This window comes from Aulonocara stuartgranti (assembly GCF_965226115.1).
Source record: "Aulonocara stuartgranti genome assembly, chromosome: 23".
NCBI lineage: Eukaryota > Metazoa > Chordata > Actinopteri > Cichliformes > Cichlidae > Aulonocara > Aulonocara stuartgranti.
In genome coordinates, this window is record NC_138958.1 from 33,591,257 (window position 1) to 33,613,173 (window position 21,917).

General features: G+C 39.9%; 2 protein-coding genes across 6 annotated transcripts in view; both read right to left on the reverse strand.

Moving 5' to 3' along the window:
* LOC309699979 (uncharacterized protein) overlaps window positions 1-21,917 on the reverse strand; it is a 272,009-nt gene that overhangs the window by 173,728 nt on the left and 76,364 nt on the right. The gene's annotated exons all lie outside the window — the stretch shown is intronic.
* Window positions 10,249-21,917, reverse strand: part of LOC309699976 (cholecystokinin receptor-like) — a 66,791-nt gene continuing 55,122 nt past the window's right edge. For all 5 annotated transcript variants that reach the window (XM_082523282.1, XM_082523278.1, XM_082523281.1 and 2 more), the window contains 2 exons: window positions 15,057-15,184; window positions 10,249-13,241 (listed from right to left, as the gene is read on the reverse strand). In XM_082523282.1, coding sequence (XP_082379408.1) covers window positions 12,664-13,241; window positions 15,057-15,184 — 706 coding nt within the window. In that variant the 3' untranslated portion in view covers window positions 10,249-12,663. The remainder of the gene's footprint in view (window positions 13,242-15,056; window positions 15,185-21,917) is intronic.

Sequence of the window (21,917 nt, forward strand, 5' to 3'; positions counted from 1 at the left end):
GTCTTTACTGTTAGTGTTTACTGTGTTGTGAGTCCTGCATTTCAATTCAATTCAGTTTAATTCAGTTTTATTTATATAGCGCCAAATCACAACTACAGTCGTCTCAAGGCGTCGTATCCCACATAGCAGACAGGTCTGGCCCGGATCTGGTGTCAAGCTGGCACTGATGGCTGACTTCTGGCATGGTAAGTGGTATGCCATCCAGATATGGGCCAGGCCTGGCATAGATGACACTGTTTATGTGATGGCACGCCACATCTAGCCTGATTATGGTTTGGTTTTTGTGACCCAGGCTCATAGAAAACAGCTCTGGCCCGGATCGGGCATCAAGCTGGCACTTCTTACTGACTGGTGTCACTGCTGGCTGACTTCTGGCATGGTAAGTGGTATGTCAACCAGATGTGGGCCAGGTCTGACAATGATGGCACTATTTATGTTCCTATTTTCCTATTTTAGTTAGAAGACCCAAATGCCATGTTGCAATACTATACTGCTATGGTAGCCAACATTTCAAATGCAGGTTTGACAGGTTTGTGAGTGTACACTTTATCCAAAACCTAGTGAGGGTTTACTCATGTTTACCACCAGGTGACTGTAGCTCAGATGGTAGCACGGCTCATCTAGAAATCGGAAGGTTGGTGGTTCGATTCCTGGCTTCTCCACTCTATATGTCAAGAGCGTGGATGTGTATGAATGTAGTTTGAAAGCACTCAGTTTAGAGAGATTGGGTGAATGTGGCCTGTTGTATAGAGCACTTTGAGTAATCCGGGAGAGTAGAAAAGCATTATATGAGAATCAGTCCATTCACTGTCTGACTAGAGTTTCGTCATGTTACTTTTGCATTATTATGTTCTGGCACATTGTTATTACATGGCTTGATTAAAGTACACATTAAGCTGACATCTGGGGTCAGAGCTGAAACTGTTCTGGGCCAGCACAGTGCCAGCAGTGTGTCTGCAACTAGCCTTGTGCTGGCCCATGTGTGGGCCCCCTCTGGCAAACCTGATCTGGGCCATCAAAGGGCCGTCATTTTTAGCGGTATGTGGGCCAAGTGTAAGCTCATTGTGTGGGCCAGTTCCAGGACATACCAATTTTGCTATGTGGGATATTGTAAGGTAGACCCTACAATAATACATACTGAGAGAAACCCAACAATCATATGACCCCCTATGAGCAAGCACACAGCAAATTCAAAAGTGTTAAATGTTTTGGTGTTAATAGTCTTCTTGCAAAAGTAGAGTTAATTTTACTCTAAGCAGAGTCACATTCTTTTAATGTAACTCTGAGGTGTAAAATGATAGTAGTTAAAATCGAGTGTTAAAAATGAGTGTTTCTATGTCAAATCTGGAGGTGTTACAATGGAAACATTAACTCTTGACCTCTTAACTCTGAACTCCTAGAGGGGCTATGACACCAATAGAGTAAATTCACAGACTCCGCCCCCAGCACGGCTCCAATCGAAGCTGAAGTGAAGCCGTTTCAGAACATTTTGTTCTACATATTTGAGTTGTTTGCCATGCTTGGTAAGTCATTTTTTCAAAGATTGTTTCAATTATTATTATGAGCTTTTACTTCTGTGGCTCTTTGGAGTTGAGACAAAGCTGTGTGAAAGGCATTAGCCATGTTGCTCGCTGATAGCATAATATTCTGTTTTAGCTAGCTGAAAGGTATTGTTTGCGGGCAAATACCACAGCCTTGAAAAAAGCTTGCATGTGAATTTTCAGTCAAACTTTTGGTCAAATACACCTAAAACAATGTCTAGAATGTGAAATGTTGGTATAATGGTGCTACTTGAAGCCTGAAAACAATCGCCCGTAAAAAAAAATAAAAATAAAAATAAAAAACACGAGCAAACAGCAGTAGCAGGCATCCTGACTGGGTTCTACGTTAGCATAGATCCCTCCAGAGTTTTGTGCACACGGTTTAGGTAAAAATTAAAAAGGTTGCGGTTTTACATTTAGTTCAGTATTACCTGTTGCCTGTGTCCTTGTCTTTTGGGAAAATACTTTACACAAGTAATGGCTCAAAGAGGATTCCTTTTTTTTTTTTTTTTTACTGTGCTGCAATTGTTTACTGGATTATTTGTGCCATTAATTGGCGTCAACTAATTTTTAGTCAATCTCCGCACAGGATATGCTTGTGAAGATGGAATATGGGGGAGAGCAGAAGTGCGTTGAAGTTCCACAAAGGGATGAATGAAGGACATGCATATTGTATTGAAGAAATAAGTGATGAGAATGCTGTTATTTGCATTTACCATGTCAGACCTTTTGATAAACAAAATTCTAATGAAAGTGAGAACATGTATACTGTTACATCTTTCAGAAAATGTTTTGAAATTGTGGTGCACAGTTCAGAATAAATGTTTTTCAAAAACCATTGCATCTTTTTAGTAAATGTTTATTTCCAAAATAAATTTCTAGAAGTTCAGAACAGTAAAATTCCCGCTTTTTAGAATGAATTAGAAGATAACTCTTACGTAGTTAAACTAAAATACTCTTTGAGAGTTAATATATAAACTCTTAACACCAAGTGTTAAATTATCAACTCCAGACAGATTTGGTGTTTAACACTAAATCAGAGTTAACGTACCAACTCTCCAAAAAGAGTTAAATTAACACTCTCTGGTGTGGACCCATATAGACACTTTAATAGTGTTGAAATCAAATCCGACAGTGTTAATTTGGACATGCTGGATTTGCTGTGCACTTTGACGACAGTGGGAAGGAAAAACTCCCTTTTAACAGGAAGAAACCTCCGGCAGAACCAGGCTCAGGGAGGGGCGGCCATCTGCTGTGACTAGTTGGGGAGAGAGAAGGAAGACAGGATAAAGACATGCTGTGGAAGAGAGACAGAGATTAATAACAAGTACGATTTACTGCAGAGAAGTCTATTAACACATAGTGAGTGAGAAAGGTGACTGAAGAAGAAATACTCAGTGCGTCATGGGAATCCTCCAGCAGCCTAATTCATTTGGGTCCTACCCTACCACAGTGGAACCTGACACTAAACCCATATAAGTTGTATTAGTTGTCTAATTAGTTATCTGCTTTAATTAGAAGTCTTCCATGTGAGTTAATGCAATACCTGGAGTTTCATATGATTACCTACACGATCCTCATGAACATCCCCAATTTGGAAAGTTGTTGCTGTAGTTGTAAATTTGTACATTTTTCATAACTATTAATTGTTGCTGACACATCCAACAGTAAATCACAAACTATGCTTTTCTCCGGGATGAGTCTGGACATATATCACAGCTGTCAGGACATTTTTATTGTTGACTGCTCTAACTGTCTAATCATATCACTTTAATCAGTCAGAAAAATGGTTTCTTTTTCCCAGGTAGCTAGGTAATGGTAAAAATACATTTATGGTACCAGAGTTTCATCAGTAGATATGCAATATATGCACATAGACTGATTCAGTTGTTGATTTCTTAATGCATTTCAGCACTGGTTTTCTTCACTCACCTGTATCACTCATTATGGGTTTATAAACCATTCTGCATTTAATCATGAGTTATTATTTATCTCTGGCTCTCTTCCATATCATGTCTTTATCCTGTCCTCCTAACCTCACCCCCAACCAGTCATGGCTGATGGGCACGTCTCCATGAACCTGGTTCTGTGGGAGGTTTCTTCCTGTTAAAAGGGAGTTTTTCCTTCCCACTGTCGCCAAAGTGCTTGCTCATAGGGGGTCATGTGATTGTTGGGGTTTTCACCGTTTTCTCTGTATTATTTTATCTCACAATATAAAGCACCTTGAGGCAACTGTTGTTGTGATTTGGCACCATATGAATAAAATTGAATTGAATAATAATGTAAAACTGCTGTTTTGCCCTGGGAAACACTTCTTTGCACATAAATCTCTTAAGCGGTCAAGCAGGGTTATTTTCTTTAAGAATGTCAGGAACCGAGGTGTATTAATTGAACGAAACTAATAATATAACTTTAAAATGCATTCTGGTCTCCCACTGCAGACCAGGTTATAAAGACTTACATGTAAGAACAATTGGGTGGCACAATGGTGTGATGATTAACACTGTGACCTCACATCATGAGAGTCTTTGCTTTGAAATTGCCAGCCGGCTGGAGCCTTCTTCTGTCCTGTTTGGCCATCCCCTGTTCCCTCCATGCCCGAGTGAGTTCTGTCCATGTACTCCAGCTTCTACTCATGGTCCAAAGACATCCATGTCAGGTTAATGATTCTAAACTGGTCATTTGTGTGAATGGTTATCTGTACCTCTGTGTTAGCCCTTTGACAGCTAGGATAGGCTCCAGCCCTACTGCAGCTGTGAAATGGAAAAAGAGAGTTTCAAGATAAATCTGAACAAGCAGCTAAAGAATGCATTCTCACATTAGAATGGGTTGTTTTGCTACAATTACATTAGGTATTAATCACATTATATATTTCTCTTGATTCTTATTACTCCAGTTTGTGCTCCTTTGTGTAGGCTTCATAAATCAAACTTGTTATGAAAGACCTGAATGATGTGCATTTGTCATGCTTTTGGAGGCATTTCTCATCAGTTTTCAAAGGCAAAAATATGAAATTTACACTGCAGGAGAAGATCCCTGAGAAACACCTTGTTAGTCTCAGCCTGAAAACAAGAGCTTTATACTTAGGTAATGCTTACTGTAATTGGCAACATTGCCGCAGAAGGTACGTAAAAGATGCCACAGAGATAATGGAACTTTTTTCAGTGTTGCTCGTAGCAAGGGCAGGTTGGAGGATTCAAGCAGGTGAAATCTGCACTTCTCCTGCTAATTCACATTCTAATGTTAATGTTTGCATCAGTACCCAAAATACATTTTCAAGAATGACTACTGATTTAAGTTCCTTAACTAATCTTGGTTGATACCAGTTTTCTCTGCTGCATGGTAGATCAACACAAGAATAAAGCCAGATTTTATGTACCAGGCTTATTTTATACATATCAGCAAATGTTTAAGACAGAGTCGTCAGATGTGGCTATCTCATCTGCCTTAATCACAGGGTGATGGTGCAAAACTGTCCAGAGAGCTTGAGTTGGTGTTGGGAAAGGTGTAAAAAAAAAAAAAAAAACCCCGAATAAATGCATAAAATGTGCATAAATGTAGAAATACACCTGAGTCAATTATGTAGCAGATTAATTTTTGAAGTCAGCTGATTTGCAAAATGAAGCTCTACGTATTTTATATTACACACATTGGCCACTTTGTTTGGTAGTTGTTGGACCAACTCACTGCATTTAGACATTGAATTGGGAAGAAAATATAACTGAGTGTCTTTCAACATGACATGGCTATTGGTGCAACACAGGCTGGTCGTCAACTGGGATTTTCTCATACAACAACCTAATGACCAAAAAAGAAAAATATATGAGTGAGCTGCAGTTCTTTGCAGGATTTTTTTTTGTGTGTGTTGATGCCAGAGGTCCGAGGAGAATGGTCACAGATGAAATGATGAGTGCTGATTTGTACTGCAATATTTGGATTGTATGCTGAGAATCTGGTTTTAGTCATTTGGTTCAGTTATTCTTACCAATTTTATTTGTATGAACTTTGTGTTTCTTTTTTCACTTGTGTTTATTTAAATGATCTGTGTTTTCAAAGATTCCAAAGTGGGTGAATATCCAATATGCTTCATTTCATTTTCTGCCCACTGTTGAGTGCTTTAATTATATAAGATATTTCAGCTGACATCAGAAAAACGTAACACTGTAAATTTGAAGTGTTTAATATCGAGCATTTTTGCTCATGTGTTCTCCAGTATGTGGTCTTTTACCACACGTTTGGGTAGGCAGGCTATAATCTGAAAACAAACAACTCTTTTTATAATGATGTATAGAATAGCTTTGGAAGTTCAAAGTTAAATAGACAATGTTTAAAAATGACATATTTATCTGAATGCCATGAATCTCTCTCTAGTGGTTTATTATTGAAAAACTGTCATTATTGGCAACTTCTTGAGAAACTCTAAGAAGACAGAATGTATTGTGTTTAGTTTCATATGTAAAGCTTAGTTGAGTATGTTCCACAGTAAGAATTGTGTGGGAGGTGTGAAGGTTTAAAAATAAGCTGTGTTTTCTAACTAAACGGCTAAATTGAAACTGTTAGAATCTCTATGAAAATGAGCCGTTCATCTGCTAATATAAAGTTAAACTGGAAGATTGAATTCTATTTTTCAAAATTGTATTTAATGTTGTGGGGTTTTTTTTCTTGTTTTCCTTTATTAAACAGGTACTGGTATGCCATCTGGACCATCTGCCTTTCCAGTATTCATTTCCTTCATAGCCACCTTTATTTCCCTCCTTACTAATTAGCTGCTCTTCATTATTCACAAGTTTCCTTCCATTCATGCTCCTCTCTCTCATTGTCTTCATTCATCAGCTGCTCAAACTACTCCTTTCATCTTCTCAGCATATTAACTCGTTAGGAGATTTTTGTCTCTGTCCCTAATCATTCTAACCTGATGCACACTCTTTCCATTTTGGTCTCTCTACCTGGCCAACAAGCTGTTTTCTCCTTCTTTAGTGTCCAGCCTCACACACAACTCAATATGAGCCTCTTCCTTTGCTACTTCCCTCTTTGCTCTATGCCTCCCAGTATTCCTGTAGACTTTCTTCATCTCCTTGACCATCCCACTTCTTTATTTATTATCATATTCCTATCCTATATTCCTATTCCACCAAACACCTTCTTGGCAGTTTCCCTCACTTGAGCTGTTTTCACCTACCACTCAGAGTTTTGCATTTTATTCTTAACACCATACCTATCAAACACCTTGTCACCTACACGTCTACTGAAATTCACTCCAATCACCAGTCTCTCTTCCTGGGGACAATCTCTACCACTTCACCCAACTTACACCAGAATTCCTCCTTTGAATCACCTTGTTGTTGAATTGTGCTATACAAATAAACTTGCCTTGCCTTGCCTTGCCTTGCCTTTTCTTCTGGCATCCAGCCTTTATTATCTCCCTTCAACAATCAGCATCAAACCTTGGGTTACCAGCTACCAGTGTTGGGAAGGTTACTTTTAAAATGTATTCCATTACAGAATACAGAATACATGCCCCAAAATGTATTCTGTAACGTATTCCGTTACGTTACTCAATGACAGTAACGTATTCTGAATACTTTGGATTACTTAATATATTATCATGCTTTTTACAACAACGTGAATGTACTATTGCTGTGATTTATTACTATTACTGAAGGTCCGCGACTCCGAACTGTAGTAAAGGGACCTCTGACTAATACGGCGGGGTCACTGTCGGCTTGTGTGGGTCGACTTTGCTAGCGAGAGACAGAGAGAGGCGTTGAAAGACTGCTCCAACGGAACTTATTGTTTTCGGAGGAAAACACGAACACGGTGTACAGTCGAGTCTTAATAGCTTACTTACAACTGGGCTCGTCAGGCACTCTTATTGGCTGAAGTGGTTATTATTATATTTACATGCTTCCAGCTCCCGTTTTTCCTCGATGACAACTCGTACCTTTCCACTCCCCTTTTTCTCCCTCCTCGCGCTCAGAGACCCATAACGTGTATGGCAGTCCATTCTCCCTGCAACACGGACTACACTGCCCATGATGCTACATTCTTTAGAGCTATAAATGGTAAATGGTATTTATATTGTATTTATATAGTGCTTTACTAGTCCCTAAGGACCCCAAAGCGCTTTACATATCCAGTCATCCACCTATTCACACACTGGTGCTACATTGTAGCCACAGCCACCCTGGGGCGCACTGACAGAGGCGCACTGACAGAGGCGAGGCTGCCGGACACTGGCGCCACCGGGCCCTCTGACCACCACCAGTAGGCAACGGGTGAAGTGTCTTGCCCAAGGACACAACGACCGAGACTGTCCAAGCTGGGGCTCGAACCGGCAACCTTCCGATTACAAGGCGAACTCCCAACTCTTGAGCCACGATCGCCCAGAATGCTTGTAGCATTCTGCCTGTTAGCTTAGCACAACAACAGCAACAACGAAAAGGTGCTCTCTCACCCAGGAAACACACAGTCGCAGAGAGAGAGAGAGAGCGTCGCCCTGTAACCATGGCAACCGTAACGCTGCCGCCTGGAACAACAGAACGTAGCTGTCAAACAAAACCCAAACAGTCCTGACCCGCGACAAAATGAAACAGGAAAGTACCGCAGTGTAATCCATTTATTTCAACAAAGTAACTGTATTCTGAATACCACCTTTTTAAACGGTAACTGTAACGGAATACAGTTACTTATATTTTGTATTTTAAATACGTAACGGCGGTACATGTATTCCGTTACTCCCCAACACTGCCAGCTACAAACTCATTACCCTATGTAACCTTCACCTCAACAACACAATTAACATACTCTTTCTTTAAGGTTGCTCCTACTGCATTTTGCTTTTTCTGCTTCCTACCATTGTAGAACAATTTGAATCCAATTCCAGTGCTCCTGGCTTGGCTTGCCTTCCACCAGATCAACTGCACACACAAATACCTCTACCTTTCTTCTCTCCATCATATTAGCCAGCTCTCTTGCTTTACCAGGCATAGTGACTACATTTAAAGTCCCCACTGTCACAGCTTCACTCCTGCCTTTTCTTCTCTCATGCTGCCTCCGAATAGCCCTTCGACTGCTAATGATGGAATTACAATGATATTAGTACAGTCAATTTCTTATATTGTAACATTATCAACTGAATGATAACAAAGTTTGTTTGTTAGTTTGTTTATTTGTTTGAGGTTTTTTGTTTGTTTTTTTTGGGGGGGGGGGGGTAATTAAGATTTACTGGGAAAAAAAAAACATTTTAAAGGAGAAAAATAATCCACTCTTTGAAATTGTGAGGCATTTATTTTTTCATTTAGTTTTTATTTCATTTTCAGTTCTGGACATGACAGCATGACCGCATGTACAATACAACACTGAACGAAGAGGTTTCTAGAGTAATTTCAACACATAAACACACTTTGCAAACTTTCCAAGCTATTAACATTTCCCAGTCCCTCCTCTCCTGCTTCCAGTTGAACATGTTTCTGTTAAAAGGGGACCTATTACTCTTACCAATCTTTTTTTGTTATCCTCATGCACAGATATAGCTTTGCATTGTCCAAGCTAGATTGTAGGGCATTTTATCTCATGTTTCTTTATGCTCCCTCCTTTCCCAGTTTCCTCTGATTGACCAGCTTTCAGAAGCCTGCAAAGGGGCATCCAGTGCCTTGTAAACATCCTTCTTGTTCCTTTTGGGCATCAGCTGCCAATTTTTTTTAATATAAATTATTCATTTTCTCTTCAGCTTACAGCTTGAGCATTCTGCTTTCAGCGATTAATTTTATGTATGTTTGCCTAAGTATTTGATCCTTTGCTATACATGAACAACAAGCATTAATACATTACACATATGACATAAAGTAAGGCAAAGAATAACAGGTCCCCTTTCATTCTTAGCAGGTAGGTAAACTTCTGTATTGAACAACTATCTCCGACCATCTCATACCTTTGTTTCCCTGAAGGATCAGCTTTACATTATAGCATTCTTGCTAGCTATTAGCAAGGTTTTCACCAAACATTTGTGCTTTCTCTCTCTTTTTCACCTTCTTAACAGCTGGTTATATATTACACATGTAAAGCTTTAGTTTAGTTAAACATGAGAATGGTTGACCTCTAAGGTGCCGCAAAGCCTCTAAAACTGCTGCTGAGTCGCTACAGTAGTTGCTTTTGATTTGGTGAGTTTAAGAAGAAACTAGCTAAATATTCCCAACTAAACTGTTGCACTTTGTGCTGCAGAGATTTCAGGCAGATTCACATTTTCTGATATGCGCTTACCACCAGGCCTCAAACAAGCAGAATAAGTGGATGAACAGTCCTCACCTCTTTCATTAAAGCTCTCACATTAGTAAGTATATGAAGAGATATGGATTTTTGGGCCATTTATTGTACACGTTGAGGTTTTTAATTACATAGAAAAATTAAAAACTTGTGTTCCTTTCTCCTTTCTGTAGTATAAGAAAGTGTAGTGGGGGCAAACATTTACCCAGTTTACCCAAAACAGCACAATAATTAATTAACCTCCTAGGACCTGGTGTCCACATATGTGGACATCACATTTTTTTGTTGTCTAGACCAAAATATAAAATTTTGCTCTACAAGGGCCTGATATCCACTTACGAGGACGTTAGACTGCCACTGTTCTATCAAAATTTAAAGCGAATGTGCTCGTATGTGGATCTCATTTTTCTCAGAAACAAAAATCAGGCAAAAAAAAATCATGTAATTCTTTGTTTTTACATTCATCAGGTCCCAATGAGCCCAAATAGCAAAGAGAAAATATAAATGCATGCCATGAAAAAGTTCGGGTCTTAGGAGGTTAATGATCAATTATGTCATCCAAAAAACAATATTATACTTCATTTCCATTAAAACTTTTACTTGTGGCCAAATACAGGGAGTGCAGAATTATTAGGCAAATTAGTATTTTGTCCACTTCATCCTCTTCATGCATGTTGTCTTACTCCAGGCTGTATAGGCTCAAAAGCCTACTACCAATTAAGCATATTAGGTGATGTGCATCTCTGTAATGAGAAGGGGTGTGGTCTAATGACATCAACACCCTATATCAGGTGTGCATAATTATTAGGCAACGTCCTTTCCTTTGGCAAAATGGGTCAAAAGAAGGACTTGACAGGCTCAGAAAAGTCAAAAATAATGAGATATCTTGCAGAGGGATGCAGCAGTCTCAAAATTTCAAAGCTTCTGAAGCGTGATCATCGAACAATCAAGCGTTTCAATCAAAATAGTCAACAGGGTCGCAAGAAGCGTGTGGAAAAACCAAGGCGCCAAATAACTGCCCATGAACTGAGAAAAGTCAAGCGTGCAGCTGCCAAGATGCCACTTGCCACCAGTTTGGCCATATTTCAGAGCTGCAACATCACTGGAGTGCCCAAAAGCACAAGGTGTGCAATACTCAGAGACATGGCCAAGGTAAGAAAGGCTGAAAGACGACCACCACTGAACAAGACACACAAGCTGAAACGTCAAGACTGGGCCAAGAAATATCTCAAGACTGATTTTTCTAAGGTTTCATGGACTGATGAAATGAGAGTGAGTCTTGATGGGCCAGATGGATGGGCCCGTGGCTGGTAAAGGGCAGAGAGCTCCAGTCCGACTCAGACGCCAGCAAGGTGGAGGTGGAGTACTGGTTTGGGCTGGTATCATCAAAGATGAGCTTGTGGGGCCTTTTCGGGTTGAGGATGGAGTCAAGCTCAACTCCCAGTCCTACTGCCAGTTTCTGGAAGACACCTTCTTCAAGCAGTGGTACAGGAAGAAGTCTGCATCCTTCAAGAAAAACATGATTTTCATGCAGGACAATGCTCCATCACACGCGTCCAAGTACTCCACAGCGTGGCTGGCAAGAAAGGGTATAAAAGAAGAAAAACTAATGACATGGCCACCTTGTTCACCTGATCTGAACCCCATTGAGAACCTGTGGTCCATCATCAAATGTGAGATTTACAAGGAGGGAAAACAGTACACCTCTCTGAACAGTGTCTGGGAGGCTGTGGTTGCTGCTGCACGCAATGTTGATGGTGAACAGATCAAAACACTGACAGAATCCATGGATGGCAGGCTTTTGAGTGTCCTTGCAAAGAAAGGTGGCTATATTGGTCGCTGATTTGTTTTTGTTTTGTTTTTGAATGTCAGAAATGTATATTTGTGTATGTGGAGATGTTATATTGGTTTCACTGGTAAAAATAAATAATTGAGATGGGTATATATTTGTTTTTTGTTAAGTTGCCTAATAATTATGCACAGTAATAGTCACCTGCACACACAGATATCCCCCTAAAATAGCTAAAACTAAAAACAAACTAAAAACTACTTCCAAAAACATTCAGCTTTGATATTAATGAGTTTTTTGGGTTCATTGAGAACATGGTTGTTGTTCAATAATAAAATTATTCCTCAAAAATACAACTTGCCTAATAATTCTGCACTCCCTGCATGGTAGTACTCATTCAAAAGCCATAATATCAAGTGGGAAAATGGTCATAAATAAATAGGCTAGTGATTAATTAGCATTAATATTAATGATAAGATCAATGATTAATGAATATAAAAATAAAATAATAGTAATAATAATACTGGCACCAGAAAAAGATGCCCTGAATGACTGAAGATGAACAAAAATGGAACCGAAATCCTTCCATTCGCAGTAGGTTAGCGGGTCTTCATTATTTAGCAGTCTCCATCAAAACGTTCACCTTAAATAAACTTAAAGACAGAATAATATGTACACAGAATTTATATTTTCAACATAGTTTTCCCACTAAAATGTCCGTCCCAGCTAGCGAACAAACAAAGCCACACAAAGAGCACAGGCACTTGATGTTCTTTTCAGGATGCAACAAAGCAGATGCTGCTAGTTAAACTGGAGTAAAAGGATGTCACCAAAAAGAAACAGTATTTTCTCCACTTCACATTCTGCAACCATGCACGAAGAATTTAAAGAAGACCTTTGAAAAAGACCTCTAAGCAAGGGCATGGATATTACTCAGCACATGACTCACACCATAATAAGATGAAGAGTGACAAACAGAAGATTAAAAAAAAAAACAGGGAAAAAATAAAACAGATGGCACATACACTGTAACCACAGCCACTGATGCGACCACCCGGCCCTCCTCGAGGCTTAGCAGGTGCCGGTGGTGCTTACAGTGGTGTAGCTGAACTTGGACATTGAGGTCGCCATCGATGTGCCCATGGAGGTGGCGTTGATGCCGTCTTCCCCACCTTCCCTCCCACTGCACCAACAGCATTTGCGGCACAGACGGTTGCGACTGCAGCAGGCAAAAGTGGACAGCAGAGCCTTGCGAAAACGTGTGTTCATGAAGCAGTAAATGATGGGGTTGACACAGGCCGACGTGTAGGACAAGAGGTGGATGAAAGAGATGGGTGCTCCTGAGAGGGCTTTGGTGACAGACTTCATGTCAAAGGCTTTCCAGGTATTGACTGTGAACAAGGGCATCCAGCAGATGAAGAAGAGTGCTACGATCACCATCAGCATGCGGATGACGCGCCTCTTAGCCTGCAGCTTAGCCTCGGAGGTGTTGCTGCGGGCGCGCTCAGTCTTGACCTGCACGGTGCTAGATGAGGCAGAGAGGGTGGGAAGCTCCACAGAAGAGGAGGGCTTTTTGGATACCTGGATGTAGCAGCCATCATCATCGTCATTCGGCCCTGTCAAAGGTCTGTCTACACCATTTTTCTGGCCTGTAGAAGTACAGGGGGAAAGCGTAAGTTTGAGTCACCTTAAATCACGTGTCATTAACAGAAACAGGTGACACATGATTACAATACATTTTGGCTTCCTGCAGCTGACACAGCTGCAGACAGTTAGAAACACCCCACCTTCCCTCACTAACAACTGAAGTGGTTAAATTTCATAACACTGAACAAACCCTTTAGGAGGAATTTCAGGGGTCGATAAATCTCCCGTTTGAACAACATTTAAGTATTAAACAGTTATCATAAATGCTATCCTGGCCAGCACACGTTAACATTAGCTGTTTAGCTATACCGATATTTTGACACATAGCTTCAGTATGTCCAGAGTTTGGAGAACTAATTTCACTATTTGTTTATTAGTAGGTTCTAAAAATATATTCTACCTCATGATCTTTAACGAAATAATCATCAAAATCAAAGTAATTTGTAAAATGAATAAAATTGTGGCTAGGATAGGCTCCACCCCTCCCTGCAACCCTGAATTGAATAAGTGGAAGAAAATGGATGGATGGATGGATGGATGGATGGATGGATGGATGGATGGATGGATGAAATAACATTTCTAAACTTAATCTTAAATACTTATTTTGTTAAATCTTACCCTCAAACACTCTCCGTATGTATAACCCATGTGAACAAGAACTAGTCAACGGCGGGGATGAAGAACTCCCTTTTAACAGGAAGAGATGTCAGGCAGAAACCAGGCTTTCCTCTGATCTTAATCATGGATTAGCAGGTGTGTTTGGGCTTACTTCACATGCAGTTCTTGGGTGTAACGTTTCCAAAGTTAAGCATTAATGACATTAGATTTCTCAGTAGTGTAACAATATAACAAATTGCTTGGAGCACTTTAGCCTTCATTTCTGTTTGTTCACACTTCTACAGTGGAAACAATGTGGCAATGGCTTTGAAAGGTTCATTTCCATTCTTACACGCTTTCATCTTTTTAGAACACCTGAATGAAACACATTTAAACAAAATGACTGTGATGCCAACCAAAATGTAAAACCTGATTTGCAACGCACCGTCTGCTAGTGTCTGAAAATTGCATAATTATCCTGTAGCTTAAAATAACCCTAACCCAACTCTAAATGATTCAACTCCATGTGGAATTCCATGCAAGGATGGAAGTTTATTTTGCTACGATCTATTTTCTAATTTTATTTCAGTAATAAATTACCATCACTACTGAATTCTGTTTCACATGTTCCCCACCTTGATGAATCACACTCAAGACTGGACTCCATGGAAACTGGTGCTGCTGATACACACAGTTATAGCAGCAGTTATAATTGACCTAAAGTGACCGTATTTCAGCTATATCAGATATATTTTTTTCTGTTTCTGTTTAAATGGAGAATATCAGCCGCAAGACAACAACCCGAGTGGTTCCAAGGACAGTGGAGTATATTTTTGGATGGAACAGGTGCAGAACCTCCAGGTAGCAACAAAATATGTCATTCTCTGCTTGAGGCAGATTACACAAATGTCCCTTTGTATATGTGTAGAAATATTTATTTGCTGCTGTTGCCTGGAAATGACAGTGTGCTATCTAAGTGCATAACAATAAAACTCAAGTAGGCACATGTTTATTTTCACAATAGCGTATGTCTTATATTTACTAGCCATTTATAGTCGGGGAACATTTACTGGCCCTTCTGATTGTTTCCTGCCTTCCACATGTAATTTATGGCAGCCCCATTTGGGTCTGGAGAAAGTGATTTTTCATCTTCACTACAAGTTAAATCAATGCAAACAACAATCCTTTCACAATTGGATTAAATGTATAATGGATCTCACCAGTTGCCTCCTTGCTCTGGCCCAGCTCAAACTGAATGCCCCGGTAGAGCTCTCTGGAGATCAGACCATAGGCTATACTCATCACCACTCCCGGGATAAAGAACAGAATGAGCAGCAGCAGCACGTACCTGAAAACAGCCAGAATGGAATAAAAGAGGTGTAAAAATCACAGATTTGCAACTAAATCAGTCCTCAAAGCTGAAGAAATCCAGCTGAAAAATTTGCTTGTGAGCGTAACTGTTTTTCTCTTTGCCTCTGTATTGCCATGCACATCCAGGAGATGGGCTAAAGGCCCTACAGATGCTCCTCCCAACAGTTATCTTTACCCCCTTTGCTTCTTAGCAAAATGTACTGCAGCATCTCAGGTCAGTTCTGCAGCTCCTCTCTGCAGACCATGACCCCCCTCAGCACCCTGCAGTGTAACCCGCCTTTACACTCTGTTTTTCTTTGAGCTGTTTACCTCTGGTGATACTCTTGATGCTGCAGCGTTTGTATATATCACCAGTAGTGGGGTTTTTTTGGTTTTTTTTGCCGCAGCCTTATTGGAAGACCAGAACAACAGTATGAAGTTTTAACTTACTTACTGTACATGAAGACCAGCTGGCATAATAATTACTACAAATTCTTTCCTTAAACACCTTTTTGAGATGCATGACACAACAGGGCTTTGCACCATGCTTTTTCCAGTGTCAATATCCCAACATATGTAGATTAGAAGATCATAGTGTAGAAAGTACTGTTTTTGTTTTGTCATCAATCAGTACAAGTTTGAGGATCTTAAGACATGTCTGAAAAACACTGGAAAAATACAATCCTTAGTTTGATAAGTTGGCGCTGAAGAATCCTGTCCATGCAGGACTATGTCATCTGCATAAAAATGTATTTTATATGTTTAGTTTTGCTTTACTTAGAAAAATGTTTGCTAACAAAAAGACTATGATCACCTCTCACCCAGTAAAAACTTGTTCAAAAGACAAATTTCTCAGTTTCTCAACATTTTCTACAGGTAAAAGGCAAAAATATCAAATATTACAAGTTATAAAACTATCCATCCATTCTTACGGCCATGGGTGGTGTCTAAAACATTGCCAACCACTATACTGCCAGGTATAAAATATAGTACATTTGAGTTAAATCTTTTTGGTAGCTGTCTTTTTTTGTAGCTTCAGTACTGTGAAAAGATATTTGCCTGCTTCTTTATTTCTTAGTTTTTTGCACATTAGCCACACTAAAATATAAATCATTTCCAAAGCATCTCAATCTGATTTGACTCCGACTTTGACAAGGCCACTCCAAAACCTTCATTTTGTTTTTCAAACCATTCACACCATTGCTGATGTATTTCAGATCATTGACCCACTGTATAAGTGGGTGCACAAGTGCACTTGAGCTTCAGGGCATGAACTGATGGCTCGGTATTCTCCTTCAGGAGAATCATTTATATCATTGTCTGATAGAGAGCACAAATCATGGTTCCATCAATTATAACTAATTTGTATCAAGTCCTGAAGGAAGAAAGCAGCCCCGGCCCACTAGCACACTGCCACCACCATGTCTGACTGTTGGTGTGAGTTTTATGCCAAATGATGCATACGTCCCAAAAAGCTCATTTTTGGTTCTGCTCAATTTTTGTCTCACCAGTCCACAGAGTATCCCAGATGTTTTTTCCCCTCAAAGATGTGATTGAGTTCTTTTCAGTCAGAACCCTCCCATGAATGCCATTTTTGCTCAGATTCTTTCGTATTATTGAATCATGACCCTAACTAAGGCAAGTGAGGCATGTAGTTCTCTGGATGTTGTTCTGAGTTCTTTTGTGACCTCCTGGATAAGTCATCAGCGTGGAGTTGGAGTAATTTTGGTAGGGTGACGACTCCTGGGAAGGTTAACACTGTTTGAATTGTTTTCACTTTTTGGATTAAAGCTCTGACTGTGGTTCACAGGACTTAGAAATGGCTCAACAAAGCCTTAGAGATGTCTTTCCCTTTCCTCACTAGATATCAGTGGCGTGCTTTTCAGTTGTTTCTTTAGATTATGGCATGATGTGTTGCTTTTTGACGTTTTTAGCCTATTTCGCTTTGTCAGACAGGTCCTGTTTAAATAGAAATCGGGCCTGGGTGAGGCTAGTGAAACTGAATCTCATCTCTCAGGTTTCAAAAAAATAGTGGATAATAGCAGTTAATTTATGACTTAAACAGGAAGTTAATTACTTTACCACCTCGGATCAGTTTGGTTTGGATAGTTTTTTTTTTCCTTAATAAATGAAATCATAATTTAAAAACTGAATTTTGTATTTACTCAGGCTATGTTTGTCTAGAATTTAAATTTATTTGATGATCTGAAACATTTAAATGTGATAAAAGGCTGCAACTACTTTTTCACACTGTTTCAACTACCATATTCAAACAACAACATATACATAATTCGGGGTTAAATTGAGCACAGTGCCACAGTGGTTTGCCTCACAGCAACAAGAGTTCAATTCCACTCTCTGGCCGGGGCTTCCTCCCACAGTCCAAAGACATGCAGTTAGTGGGGATAAGTTTATTGGAAACTCCAAATTGCCCATAGGTGTGAATGTGAGTGTGAATGGTTGTCTGTGTGTTAGCCCTGGATACGCGGCAGAGCCTGTTCTGAGAGGTACTGTAGCTGTAAAGATGAGATCCAACCTGTAGATACTATAAGGATAAAAGGTAGAATTTAGTGAGTGAATCTAATCAGCACCAAACTGTCTAGTACAGTATTATCACAAAATGAGTTTAGACCTACTTCAATTTGTTCTGCAAAACATTTCACAAAAACATAATTCAGCAGCACAGCATGCATAGATTCAATATCTGACTTAAAAACTTTAAAACGAATTAGAACAATGGATTTGGTGTGCAGTCCTAACTTTTGAAAATAACCTCTCATCTTCCTCTCCTGTGCGCAACACTAAGAGTGGGAAACTCAACATTCGCTAGCAGGCACGCTGTGCAACAAACTGCACCGACACAGTTTGTGTGTTTGGTCATGTTTGTCAAGCTGTTTGAAAAGTTCCAGTGGAAAGGACTTGGCACCTAAAAAAAATCCATTTATGCTTGCTTGTCTTCAGTAGCTCCTATCTGGATGCTGAGTATCATAGCATGACTTAAACGTTGTTTTTTTTACATCTGCACCATAAACGCATCACTGGGAAGAGAAGGCCAAATGAATGCACTGAAGATGTAAGCAGCCCGTGGGCTAACAATATTTTCTTAATACTGCAAGTGTTTCCATACCGCCGCGGGAAGCAACAAGAGTCTGCAGCACAAGTAAGAACTGGTCCATTTGACAGTCATTCGCATTATTAACCTGTCTACAAGATTCTATTGCTCACTAATTGAAGGGGCCAGAATGCCATTCTGGATCATTTCAGCCCAGTTTAACACTTGTTTATAATTGCAATGGGATTAAAAAGTCCCAAACACACTTATGTCTCAATCATGTCTAATACTCAGTACCCCAGAACTGCTAAACACAAACTAGCTGGAAAGCTGTCTTAAGTGAAGGGTAAAGTGACCTTAAACAGCTTGAATCAGACCGTTGATGAGTCAAATGAAAATTAGATAAATAAGCTACTAATGCTGTCCAGGTAGAAGCGTGTAGTTGTAAATGAGCATTTAGTACACATCAGCTGTTTGCTGCAGTTAGATAACTTGGTCATTTGAGATCAATAGCAAGAATCTCCACTCAAACCACTGAATAACGCCAATGATTTTAATTGTGTTCCACTTTAAACCAATGTGCGAGAGTTAAATATTAGAACTTTCTGTGTGGCTCTTATGCTGCTGATAAAAAAGGCTGTAAACTATTAAACCCAGAGTGTCCGGTTTGTATGTAAATGTGCACATAACATTTACAAATACAGTTAAAAGATTATCTAATTATTGGGGATGTTTTCAACTGATTTAGACTGGGTACACGAATGTTTTCTATTCACAGACGACAAAGAATACCAATCCCAGCTTTCTGCAGTGCTTAGATTGGTGGCACATCAAAGAAAAAGTTATGAACTGAGTGTAGAGCAAAAAAAAGAAAAAAGCAGAGCAAAATGTTGACAGAGGAATTTCTGAGTAGTGCAAAAAGGTTCAAAGGGCTTAGAGCCTCTGTCAGCTCTGTCACAGTATCTGACGGAAACCCCTCCGCACATATTCTGTGGAAGTCCTTCGACGCTCTGGAGCTTTGTTTGAAAGCTGCTGAGTTTTCCCACCTGGGACTGGAAAACCAGAGACTGTATTAGTGAATCGAATGAACGAATGTGTGTATTAGAGAGAGAGGAGAAGGTGGCGTGTACAAGTAAAGCAAAACACGAGCACGCACAAGCAAGGTAATAAATAAATGGACCGGCGCTGAGTAGATGCAGTCAGATCTCCCATTTGATTGGTAGTAATGAGAGAATGCTCTTCTTAACTGCCGGTGTCTGCGGTGCATCAGTCAGCACATAAAAGCGACAGCACACAGGAAGAGGCCATGTTTCATTCATTGTCTGATATTCTAATGTCTGCTTGGGCAACTCTCTGAACTCAGCACTTCTCATTAAAAATAAAAAAATAAATAAAGGCGTCTATCAGCTGGCAGTTTAATACTGTGGAAAATCTGTTAGACAAAAGCTGTGTGGAAGTGACCACGCGGGAGTGTGGAAACAGCATTTAAAAACAGCAGTAGCGGATCTGCGCTTGTTTTGCCTCAAAGGGAAAACCCAGATGGGTAGAGCTGAAGCAGAGGGAAAAAAACATGTTGAATATTCATAGCTACCTCTTTTCCCACATCACCTGAAAGCAACATGATTATCAAGCAGGAAAGATGCGTTTGGCTCGCATTAATCATCAAAGAAAATGATGGTGCATATGTCATAAATTTCTTTTGCACTTTTAATTTCCAGTCCTGTTCAGTCAGAGCTGGAAAGCACTAACTCAGCTAATAGTGCACCTGCTGGAGGGTCGCCACAAAGCAGGAGGCTCTTTTTTTTAATGTAAAAGGCTTTATTATTCAGACCAGAAAGTAAATGAGCAAAGCATAGCAGTGTTCAGAAAATAAAACACTGATTGGATTAAGTCAGACTACAGGTGTCACTCGCCTCTGTCAGTGCGCCACAGGGCAGCTGTGGCTACAATGTAGCTTGCTATCACCAGTGTGTGAATGTGTGTGTGAATGGGTGAATGACTGAATGTAGTGTAAAGCACTTTGGGGTCCTTAGGAACTAAGTAAAGCGCTATACAAATGCAGGCCATTTACCGTTTACAGGTGTTCACGGCGCCAAAAACTTGAAGGTTATCAGAAACGAATACGTGTAACAGCAGCAAGTAGTCGAGTCAAAAGTTCTCCAACTAAACTAAACAACCGACTCTATAAAGGAAGATTCTAACCTACATGTTTCAGGGTTCAACTTTTTATTTGCTCTGCGTGGCGTTTTGAAACCAAAAACTCTGATGTTATAATGACAATAACCGAGGCAATTCAATATTAATAGAAACCATTTTCCTAAAATGTAACTGCAGGTCACTCTGGTGACCCGTGTGCCCTATCTCTTGCCTAATGACAGCTGGGAAAGGTTTCAAGCAGTTGAGGAATTGGTTGGATGGTTTGATGGATGGAGGTCATAATAACAGCTTGCATTAATGACTCATTCAGTTGGATTCCAGGGAAGGAAATTAGAGGCAATTTTTAAAAAAACAAAACAGATAAACTGTAGAGTTATTTGGGCCAATAGACCCTGGCAGTAAATCCTAAAACAGATTTACAATGAAACAAAGAGCCCTTTTGAAATGTTTAAATGTTGCATTTACAATGCAGCACACAGTCATAAATGATCAAGGATTGTCAAGCTAATTTAATATTTGTGAATGATGCAAAATATAGTTTAAAAGCAAACATTTTCCCTGAAACGCATTCTCGCCCATGTAGGCCAATGTGATCAGTGAGCTGACGCTTTAGACTGGCCTTACCCCAGAATGCTGAAGTCCTGAAGTCCCAGATTTTTACTCATAACATGGCGTACGGATTTTCTTCACCATCAGTTACAGTGAAATATGCTGTGTTAGGCAAAAGACACCTGCTGCAGACAGATTATCTACAGGCACAGCACCGATGATGAGGCTGATGATGATTACTGTTTTGAGTGCATGAATCCTTTCAAGTAAGCACACAATATTTAGTCATATAGCACTTCACAGACAAGAGTCAAAGAGTGCTTTACAGTTTGCAGTGTTTTAAAGGTTAGAGTCACTAAAAATGTCTGGTATCATTACCATCTTGAGGGTTGTTTTTGGCAGTTTTCCCTTTGGGAATATTCTTCAAAAATACTTAGCATATCTCACGGCTCTTTATTTTTGCCCATTTATATACTATAATCGAACCCACAGAGGCTGATGCTCCAGAAAACTTAACAAGCCAAATTTATTGCTTTTTAATTAGCACAACAGTTTTCAGTTGTGCAATCATGATCAATTTGGTCTTTCACGTGATCAAATAGCATTAGGGAACCCAATGTGTCACTGAAAAAAAGGAGTGATGGCTGTTTCTAGGCCTACACAGATTAAACCATTCAGTCATTAAACCATTAATGATTTTATAATGATTGATTACATCTGTCTGTTTTCTTAGCCACTCACTCAATCCAGGGTTGTTGGGGGTGGCTGGAGCGTGTCCCAGCTGTCTCTGGGCAAGACCCAGGGTATGTCCCAGTCAGGTTGCTAGTCCATCACAGGGCCAACACAGACACAAAGAAACCATTACAGCTGATGTAGCAGTTACATGGATGTCTTTGGATTGTGGGAGGAAGCACACGGAGAAAACCCATGGAAGCGCAGGGAGAGCATGGACGCTCCACACAGAAAGGCCCGA